An 11,569-nucleotide genomic window follows, 5' to 3' on the forward strand; every position below is an offset into this window, starting at 1 on the left:
GACATACTCTCTTTGGGGTTGTTCTTTATTATAATAAAACCTAGGATGGTTTGCTACATGATTTTGTGGTTGTTCGTTCATACAGTCGTAATAATCACTGGTACAACCCTGGCTTTCGCCTCTGTACATAACCTGGGAATTTCTGTTGCCACCTCCCCTCTGTTGCGCATGAGCCGGCTGCCTACTGTATAATACATGCGCCCCACTCGTACCACCGAGAACCTGCTCGCCGATAAAACCTTGTGGACGAGACCTTTCAAAACACAAAGGACTTTCAGGGTGAGGTCTTCCAGCAACCTGGGTCATCAAACCAACACTGGGTTGCCCACTGGTCTGGGTCCCAATGTTGTTGCCATGGACTCCATTGATGACCACTCCACGCCCAATCATGGTCTCCATACCCCCAATGTACTGGCCTTGTACATTGTACCTGCTTGCCGTGCAATGATCTTGACCATCAAACATCTTGGAATTAGATGTTTCCTCCATGGTCTTATAAAACGGGTTTGACTGTATCTGTCTTGGAACTTTGAACGTTACTTCTCCACTGGGGGTCGCTAAAATTTCCCCACATTGATTCATCCTAGGAGTGAGTGGCGATCCAGGCTTCTGGACTACTGGACTACTCTCTGGGTCATGACTTGCTTGGTCACCATGGGCAGTGCTGTCCCTTTCTAGGTCAACGTCACAAAAAGTACTCTCATCTTGGTTACTACTCATTGTATGTGTTATCTAAGTAAACTGGTCACAAAGTATTCAAACAATTGATTCACTATAACCTTTACTTTCTATTACTGTTCAAAATGACAACTAAATAAATGGTCATTAAGATTGGGTTTCCCTGTATCTAAAAAAAAAAAAATATTTTAACGGTACACTTTTAAATATACAGTACAGACAGCAAAATAGAAGTTCAACTACTTTATTTCAAATTTAAAATCATTTGACAGATAAAATCATTTAAAAAAAAAATACACTGCAGTTCCTCTGGAAATGAAGAACTTGTTTCTCTGGTAATGAGAAACACACAGGCTACACTCTTTAAAAAAAAATCACAACAGGCAAAGTAATTTAAAAAAAAAATGCAAAAGTCTAGACAAACAAAATCACGGGAGGTAACTCATGCGCTCCTTAACAACGAAAAATTACCGAGATTTCTCTCCCTTGGCAGAAATGTAAACAAACGTGACCTTGGCAGTATTTTACACTTTCGATCGATAAACGGTTAAATATAGGACATGGATGTGTATCGATGGTACTTGCTACTTGATTATACGTCACAAGGCGGTGAATTTAAACACTGGTCGTACAAGATTATTTCGTAGGCGAAGTCTTATCCTCAATAGCTGCCACCAGATGCGACGTGCGCGCGGGTGGGGCAAAGACTAAGTCTAAATATTCATATAAGGGGCCGACTATACTGGACTAATTTAATTATTTCTTGGCGTAGTCAGGCGTTGATATCTCCCTGGTAGCGGGTAGACTAAAGACTCTCCCCTGGTAGCGGGTGAGCGCACGTCACGATCGACCGAGCCGACCAGAAAATAACAAAAGTTATTTGATTCTCAACAAGTAAATTTATTTAAGGAGCGAATAACAATTAATAGAATTCGAGAAAACTTAACAAATATTTAACTATTTAACAGTATCTTAACTTCCTAAGCTGTCAGACCTCGACGAAAATGGCAAAGTGTGAAAATTTAATAAAAGCTCTTAAATTTAATTTCCTACAAAAATTTATTATGGAAAAATTTACTTAATCAGCAATAATGATGCCAGAAAGTTCTTAGTACCTAAACTTCTGAAGAAACCTGAAGAAATTATCAAAAATAATTATTTAAATTCTGAGAGTAATCAGAGCGTGGCTGCTCTCTAGGAAACCTGGATCGCAACTGAAGTTTAGCGTTGATTTGACCCGGGGCATGCGCAGAGGGTCCCTTTGACCCGATGCTGGGCATGCGCCGTAGGTAACACTGACCCGGTGAAAAAGGGGTCCGCAGAAAATTTATGATCCGCATAATGAGTTATGACCCGACACGGAGCATGCGCACTTGCAAAGAAGATGACTACACGAAAACAGCTGAGCGGAGAAATCTGGAAAATAACTTAAAAATAAACAATAATACAAAATGTCAGCTGTAAGGAACGATGGAGGAGTGTGACAAAGGATGAACTTAAACAGTATGTATCAAAAATCTCAAGGTCTGACGCTGAAATACAACGATATATACGATAGAAAATAACAACATAAAAAGTCACATGTTCCGATGCGGACATGTACATTAATTAAACACATGTGATAATGATTACGAGTTTTGCAATGTTTCAGGTTGAATTGACATGATAATATTATGTTAATATAACATATATATAAGATGTTTATAAGTATTTGAACATGTCAATATTACAAAATAAATATAGTTAATTATTGCAATCTTTATCATTTATTTAAATAAAAGTAATTAAAAGTCCTCTTCACTATTTTTACAATTGTCATTGTAAATGATTACATGCCGTGACGATGACGTCACAATATTTCATCAAATTACTGTAACTTTTAAAATAATAAAATTTCATTTGTTTTAAAAACACAAATAAAATACTAAAATGAAATTTGCTGGTTCAAAATTCTGGAATTTACAGCAAACTGACAAAACTAGATTTTCAATTCAGATTGTAACTCCAACTTATGCTATGAGGAAAATTTCTTAGGTTCTGAAGCAGTTCAAAAACAATTTTGTCATAAAATAGTCTGATAAACTTAACTCTTTTCCTAAATTCTGTTCTAGTAATAACATGGTAATGGAAAGTTACCTCTTCATAACTCACATGCATAACTCATTCTCGATTTAGTATACAACTTCCAGAGAAAATTCAGAGTTAGTTTGAATGCTTATATACAATTCCATTTCAAGGAAACACTGTCACAGGCATACAAACACACATACAAGCAAACAAACAAAACCCCTGTGCAATATCGTCTCACAAGCAGAAAACAAAATTTTCACAATATACCAGAACACAATGCTATACCATATCTTACCAAAGTGACAATATTATTGACATAATACATTTAGGCACACCCACAATATACATTTACAATTATTCGCTAGCAACCAAATCAAGCATGTTGACTCTTAAAGTGCACTCAGCTATATTGATGTGTCTATGAAACAAGTGTATAGACCAGTCTACAATACAATACAATACAAAAATCAATATAACACAATACAAATTAATACACAATACAATACAATACAAAATCTATATAATATAATTCAAAATCAATACAATACAGCATGATACAATACAATACAGAATCAATACAATAAAGAATCAATACAACACAGAATCAATACAATACAAAATCAATACAATACAACACATAATCAATACAATACAAAATCAATAAAATACCATACAATGCAGAATCAATACAATACAAAGTCAATATCATACAATATGAACAACAGGATGAAGGTTAAACTGAGTGTACAAGCAATGAAAAACATACAGTACAACACAATGACTACACTTACTGTTTATTGTCATGCTAAAATAAAGCAAACGGTTATAACTGAACATAAGAAAACTAATAAAAATGTATAACTAAGAAACTTAATATGTAAAACTAACTAATACAAAAATTAAAGAAACTTAAAATGTATAATTAATATCTAAATTAAAGTGGTTATGTCTAAAAAAACATAAGGCTGAAGATTTGAGGGAGTAAATACATGTATATTGTAAGTTATAAAGATTTTTACAAGTTGTGTATCTCAGAATTAACAATTATAAGTTGATATATAACCCAAACATCTAGGAGATGGTTATACTGCAAACAACTGTTTATATATGATCAATTTCAACAAGAAGATTTATACATATAAAACCACCAATTTGATATTGTATTAATTTTTGGCTATATAAAAAGTTTGTACATGTACTATATTTGATCAGCTGTATCCAGATAATAACTTTTAAGAGTATAAAGCTGTATTTTATGCAAATTTTTTATAAAATTTATCAATGGTAAAATTATGTTGTTTCCATAACCATACGGTCAATTCTCGGAAGAGTTGTAACATACAATTCTCTTTTATCTAATAATTACACACATGAATATTATATGTAATCAATAAAATGTTCCTGAACAAAAAATTATTGTTATTTTAAGTAGGATTTTATCCATTTTACAATGATTTTGTGTATGCATGATTCGCTTTTATGGTAATTTACTACAATATTTCTTTCATCCAAGCATTTGATAGGCATAATATTTTAAAATTCAAACAATAATTTTTGCAGCAGATATATAGTGTTATACAATTTAAGAATAAAGAATAAAATAAATAAAAAAAATTCCACTTTTAACATACAAATAATGTCAACAAGCAGTGACATGCATGCACATATACTTACAGGAAGTTCCCAGCATATATCCAAGAAACTTGCATTCTAAAATTAACAAAATAACATTTGAGCCATGTCATGACTAAACCAACATAATGGGTTTGTGACCAGCATGGATCCAGACCAGCCTGCGAATCCGCGCAGTCTGATCAGGATCCATGCTATTCGCTATCAGTTTCTCCACTTGTAATAGGATTTGTAAGCGAACAGCATGGATCCTGATCAGACTGCGCGGATGCGCAGGCTGGTCTGGATCCGTGCTGGTCGCAAACCCATTATGTTGGTTTTGTCATGACACGGCTCATTTAATATTATGTCAAATTTTCCATTCAATCCCAAACCTATTGCATTCAAAGACCATGTATGTCTATTTCTAATCATAAACATGTATACTAAGAATAAATATCAAATTAATTTTTTTTTCTATTATTTATCTCATATAAATTTTCATATATTTACACAATAAAAAATAAATGAAACAGAACAGGACTTAAGCAATTATTGACATTAAGATAATATTTATGAAAGTTGCATTTTAAGCTTAAATGGCCATATCTTCTTTTGTAAATGTACTGACCATATATTTGTTTTCAGAGAGACTGGCCATATAACTATGTTTAGATTTTCAGATTTACTGGCCATATAATCAGTTTTAGATTCACTTGGCATATATTTATCAAATGGTATTGCACAATATTATTGCTCTAAATATGAAAGGTTCATTTGAGGACTATAATATGCAATGACTGACCTTTAGTTGAAGACTGAATGTAACTTGCTGTAGCTCATGTAGAAGTGACAAGAAAATTTCTGAAGTATAAAAATACAATATTACATAAAACTAGTATTAAAAAATCTGCCACAGAACTAATACTAAATTAACACAGCAAACTTGAAATAATCTTTCTGCAAGAATGCTTTTTATAATATATACATGTATTAGGTTTGAAATTTACCATCACAAATCTTTACAAAGAATTGTAAGCTTAATCACTTGATAAGATTAATGTTCCATTACATGTAGGTCTAGACTAATAACTTGTATACAAAATTTCAGATCATTTTTACTCTCTATATTTCCAGAATAACTATTTCAATTGCCAAAATCTACCACTCAAATCACTCAAATCGAACTCAGGGTAGCACAAAAATATTATTTTCAATTTATTCGTAGTATATTTCTTAATTATTTTTTGCATATCTTTTTGTTTTAAGTGTCCCGATTAATCTATGTAAGAAATTCAGATGTTATGTTTCTATGCTTTTGGACCTCAGTGGAGTTCCTTTAAAGTTTCCAGTTTCACCTTTTTACAATGTATGTTAATATAACTTCAAGTATACTGACCAGACAGTATTTCATTTCCTATAATGGAGTCTTCTTCTTCATAGTACAACTGAAATATATAACATCAAATTCAATGTATTTATTATTAAAGAATTTGCTAAGATACGAAATAATGTATATAAATTTTTATTTATAACCTTTACAAAAAAAAGTGCTTTAATAGTGTTACTTTCCAACTATGTGTTATTAAACTGTATAAAACTATATCTGATGCACTTTTTTGTAAAAATCAAAATGGTTTCTTAAAAGATTTGTTTCACAGAATGCTAATGTAATTTAATATGTATAAATATCGTACTCAATCAGAATAAAATGTTCTGAAACAAAATATTCCACAGCTATTTATACTAGGTTTGATGATGATTTCATGCATGTACAATTGCTTTTCCTAAAATACACTAACAAATTTCTTTCATTCAAGGTATTCTGTAATCATTTAATCACAATTTAAACAATGATTTTAAAATACACAGACAGTTAATATACAGCTTTATACATTTAATTTGTTGATTTTTTAAAGTTATACAAGGACTCATCTACATTTCAATTATCATCAATAAAACCAAAACTGATAATGAAACAATGAATGTTTTATACCTGTGTAAATCTTGGATTGTTTTTCATAAATGTGATCACAATAACTAGCAGTTTCCTCACCAAGGCTATCCTAATGAAGTTTCTACCTTTCCCTTGGTCTCGTTTAGTCTGTAATACAAAATACATGTATACAACAAGAGCCGGTTGAACCGTGTGATGGTCCCCGACTAGGATTTGGACACAGAAAAGTATATCTTTTGTAGTTTCAGAGTTATGTCCCAGACAAAGTTCAAAATGTGATAATTCCAAACTTAGGCAATGCAGAGTTACTGTTCTTTGCACTGCACTTCTACTCAATTAGATCTGTCTACCGACTTGCGCGCGACATGGCGTCTCAATATGTTGATCATTTCTGTGAAATAGTTGTAAAATCCGACTTCAAATAACGAAGTTATGGGCCGGACACAATTTTTCTTCAAGGTCATGCTGTGACCTTGACCTTCAAGGTAGCGACCCAAATGTTACCCGCGACAAGTCGTCTCAATATGGTGATCATTTCTGTGAAATAGTTTTAAAATCCGACTTCAAATAACAAAGTTATGGGCCAGACACGAATTCGGGACGTACGTACGTACGGAATGAATAGGATCAAAGAGAATTTACTGTTACCCATTGTTCTCCAAGTCACACAAGTACCTCTGGGTTCGTACGGACGGATGGACAGACGGACAACCCGGCGACTATATGTTCCCCGAAATTTTACGGGGAGCATAAAAACAATTTAAATAGATCCACTTCATTGGAAGCAAAATATACAAAACAAGAGTTGTCTGTAGGACAGGGTACTTGACTATTCTCAGTATATAATAGTGGAATAAAAGCAGATATTTAAAAACTGAAAGTCAAAAAAGGGGCATAATTAAATAATTTATGACAAAATTTCCGGACAAAGTAAATGGAAGTCAATGTCACAAATAAGTATTTTTGATGTTTTTAAAAAAATACAATAAACCTCAAAAAGGTAAACTAAACAAGAACACTGTGGTACATAAATTTCTACCACAACTTCAGCACAAGTGTGAAGCTGGCACAGATGCCCAGGGGAGTAGGACAGCTGACCCTATTATATAAATATAACAGTCAACCTAAAGAGTTAACTGCTAAAATATGCAGTGACATTTTTTATGTAGTCAAGTGCAACCAACCTGACATTAATGCCTTTCAGTGAATATGGTCCATTATTTAGAGCATCTCTCAATAGTATAAGCATTATCAGAGTACAAAATGTACTTGTTAACCTTTTAACCTTCTATTAAATATTAAAATTAATTAGAATCAATGTCAACTCTGGTGTAAAATTGTCAGTAAATTCACTCTAATAATGTATCATAATCTAATTATGTTATATGAGCAAATAAGTCTTGTTATCATTATAATAAAGTATTATAAATCATACATACCTTTTCACATTTTTTCACAGCTGTTACAGACATACACAACAATGGATTTACTCTGTAAACAAGAAATATCCATGTAACTTTCAACCTCTACAGAGAATTTACAACTACTATACTGTACATCAATAGCCAATAATGTAACACCATAACATTTCCCCTGCTGGGATCTAAAGTGACTAGTCCTTGTCACCTAAAGCCAGGCCAGCCTGCACATCTGTGCTGTCTGATCAGGCTCTATACTGTTAGATGATAAAAATCAAATTTTCATCTTGATATCCCAAAATTTTTAATGAACAGTTCAAAAAATGGAATATGAACATCTATAATACATAATGATGGATGCTCTATGAAAAAGCTTATACACATGTATATATCTAAATAAAACATTGCAAAACTAAGTATAAAAGTAGAAGAAATTTCCCCCATGACCTTGACCTCATACCACACAACTTAACCAGGGCAAAGGTCCAAGACAAGTTCCTATATATCAAAAATTCTGAATTATTCTTCAACAAATAAAAGCAAAAAAGTAAACATATTAATTGGGAGAGAGTACAAAAATAATCTTTTTTTATTCATTCAAATATAACATCAATACAACATGTGCATCATGTCAAAAGTTCAGCTACCCTCCCTAAGTTAAGCAACAGGCTCAATAATGGAGAAAAATAGGGTGGCCAATATTAAGTGCTAAAACAACAATATCAGAACTGTATCATGAATTAAATTTCAACTACAATCAAATATGGCACACAACTTATAAATATACATTAACAAGGGAGGTAATTACAACAGCTGTTACCGATATCAAATAACTATTCCATTTATTTCTGTCCAAATATTCTGTCATCTGTGTTTCAATCAGTATTAATCATAATAATTACAATGAATTTACAACACAAGCTGTTGATTTCAAAAAGTCAGTATACACTTGATATAATAATACTGTTACACTATTTCATTATTACAAAGGCCCCATATGATTGTCAAAATTTCATTATGAATTTGCAAAGATACTTTAATCTTCTGAATTTCTTAAAGGAACTTCATTGAGGTTAAAAAGGCTAAAATATAAATATTGAATTTCTTTCATAGATCAGCTGGGACAATTTAAACTGAATGATTTGCAAAAGAAAAGAATAACCTAATATACATTATGTATGCAGATATACATTGAAAATCTTATTTTTGTGCAATTCTTAGCCAATTTGAGTGAAAAGTGATTTTAACAAAAAGAATAATTATTCTGGAAAAACAGAGTGAGCAAATAATCTGAAATTTTGCAAACAAGTTGCCAATCTAGACCTACATCAAATTAAACATTAATCTGGAAAATTTATCATTAGTCTTGTCATGCAAAAACCTCAGTGGAGTCTCTTTAAATAGATTTGTCTAACTTTCAATTTGGAACAATCCATTCAAAGTATAAAGGATTTCAGCCTGATCAGACTGCAGAGACATACATGTACAGGCTGGCCTGGCTCTATATTGGAGGCAAAAGGTAAAGGGTTTTCAATTATCAAAAGTCTGAAATTAAGCAGTCAATAGTAAAACATTACCTATATTGTTCTGATAGAACAGGAAATTTGGAAATCCATGTCCAGTATTCTGTTTTACTTGAGCCTAGCCATGATACACTTGCTGAAAATAAAGTAAAAACATTGTTATAAATCTACTCCTCTGTAACTCATAATTTCTACCTTTGTTCTATTGAAAATAATGAAATATGAAGATGACTCTCTGCATTTAAAAATAACAAAAAGATATTATCTAAATAAATATTACATTATATTTCATTAGGTCTTGGAAAGTGTTACTCATGTACAATTTTAATCCTGAAGACAATTTTCAAATGAATACCTCAAGTGGTTAATGACATTATGGAGTTGTACAAAAAAAACTTAACCAAGCATTACTTTGATGATAGCATCATTATTCATCAAAATGAAAACTGATACAAAATATTTATCAATGCAACTAAAGACGAAGGATAATCAAATCTATTAATTAAGCAGCTTTTTACATCTTTTTAACTTCTTATTGCCCAACTATAATTAATATCTCTATAGATTTTCAATTTGAAATGAAATTGTCAAAAGATTCTAGGAAAGAACAAAGTTTCCAGTGGTTGGAATTACTTCTAGCCTGATGGAAAAAACTAGTAGATTTTCACTTAGGCTCATTATAAATTCTTGATTTCCAGTGAAAAATGCTTAGTTTCTAGCCTGAGTTGCTTGTAAAGTATAATGACAGTGAAACTATATAAATCATATAAATCTTTCAATTTGTAACAGAAAACAAATCAAATTGAAACCACCAGTTTTACTCTACCTCTCAATCCTTTAAAAAAGATGTGCTCTAGGTTCTCACATAGTGGACACAGAAGCTTGTTGGAGTCTTTCACTTCTTCATCCTTTGAGCGTAATGCCAGGACAAAATCTGGAGAAAATACCTGAATGTCAGACCTATCAAACATGATGATTGTGTTTTATTGAATTATTTTTAAGAACTATATGTGTCTGATTTCATGTAATAAATTCTGAACAATTTACATTAGCTGGAAGAAAGGCATGCATTTGCCCAAACATTTTGTGTAAATATTTTATATTAAGATTGCCAATAACAACCTTCAGTGATTTTAGGACTTTATAAAACAATATAGGCGGGGTATTCCTATTACTAACAATCACAACTTTTCGGATTTATAATAATTTTCGAGTATTCTGAGTGAAAACGGAAGAAGTGCATGAAATACCAAATGACACCTTTATCACAGACAAAATGATTTTTTTTTAACCGACTTCACCATTTCATATTAATGACATAATAAAATCATCTCAGCGACATCCCCACACTCAGCACAGCAACCTTCGTATACATAAACTATTCAGAATCTCCATATTATTTTCCGACAGGCTCTTTTACAACAATTCCTAAATATTCATTATCCATGTTATCTTAGACCTTATCTATAAATCATACATTTTCAAACTATGTAATTTGATTAGATCTTTATTAAATGGATTATTTCTGCATTTAAAATGGTAAATTCAAGAAGCATCATGGTGAAATTATAGAGTAGAAAAATTGATTAAAGCAGCATGCCTCCAGATTCATGCTAATTTTCATGAAAATTTTTAAAATGTGTTTAAAAGTATTATTTAGTGAAATAAGCAAAAGGAAGTAATTTACACATTATCAATGGCTCTTACCACCCACGTAAATTACAAAAAAGAGGACAAAATATGCAAAAATAGCCCTTACTGCGTTTGTAACGCAGTAGAAATATAGTTATAAATACTGAAAACTCAGTTATTAATCTCACATAACATGTAAATTTTTACTTGAATCTTGAATATTTTTACGTTTCCTAAAATCTTAGTGCATTTTTCTCAGGTTTGATTATCTTGAAATATTTTCGCTCATCTGGAGGAATGCAGCTTCAATATGTAAAGAAAATTTAATCGGTAGTATTAAAATGAACGTCTTGATGGCACTGACATGCGAGAAAAAAGACTATCCGGGTACTGGTGTTGGACGGTGACTGTGTCACTATAAATAATACTGCAGAGTAAAAACGATAAATAATGAATGCATACCTTTTAACTTCTTCAGTAGGGGATCGCTGACAGACATCGGGCGTGTTCATGTGGATGATTCCTTGATTAAAATTGCATTTTATGATATTCATTTGCAGACACTTGTTGTTGTTGTCATTTGCGTGTATTGGTATGCTTGATTTTTTCAATCGAACATGTTCTCTTTCTTTTGGATGTAAACTTAAAGTGCGAAAAATGACGTTTATATTACAGTAATG

The 11,569-nt window shown here is 31.8% G+C and overlaps 1 protein-coding gene across 3 annotated transcripts in view; it reads right to left on the reverse strand.

The window, feature by feature from the left end:
- The window catches only part of LOC132728549 (uncharacterized), a 25,454-nt gene extending 13,945 nt beyond the window's left edge, over positions 1-11,509 (reverse strand). For all 3 annotated transcript variants that reach the window (XM_060714194.1, XM_060714197.1, XM_060714195.1), the window contains exons 1-8: positions 11,352-11,509; positions 10,084-10,191; positions 9,312-9,393; positions 7,756-7,807; positions 6,356-6,463; positions 5,759-5,807; positions 5,165-5,223; positions 4,423-4,458 (exon numbers count right to left, since the gene is read on the reverse strand). In XM_060714194.1, the coding sequence (XP_060570177.1) occupies positions 4,423-4,458; positions 5,165-5,223; positions 5,759-5,807; positions 6,356-6,463; positions 7,756-7,807; positions 9,312-9,393; positions 10,084-10,191; positions 11,352-11,388 (531 nt within the window). In that variant the 5' untranslated portion in view covers positions 11,389-11,509. The remainder of the gene's footprint in view (positions 1-4,422; positions 4,459-5,164; positions 5,224-5,758; positions 5,808-6,355; positions 6,464-7,755; positions 7,808-9,311; positions 9,394-10,083; positions 10,192-11,351) is intronic.
- Positions 11,510-11,569: the final 60 nt, after the last annotated feature.

Source organism: Ruditapes philippinarum, unplaced genomic scaffold (assembly GCF_026571515.1).
Source record: "Ruditapes philippinarum isolate M1 unplaced genomic scaffold, ASM2657151v2 ctg8935_1_1_1_1, whole genome shotgun sequence".
NCBI lineage: Eukaryota > Metazoa > Mollusca > Bivalvia > Venerida > Veneridae > Ruditapes > Ruditapes philippinarum.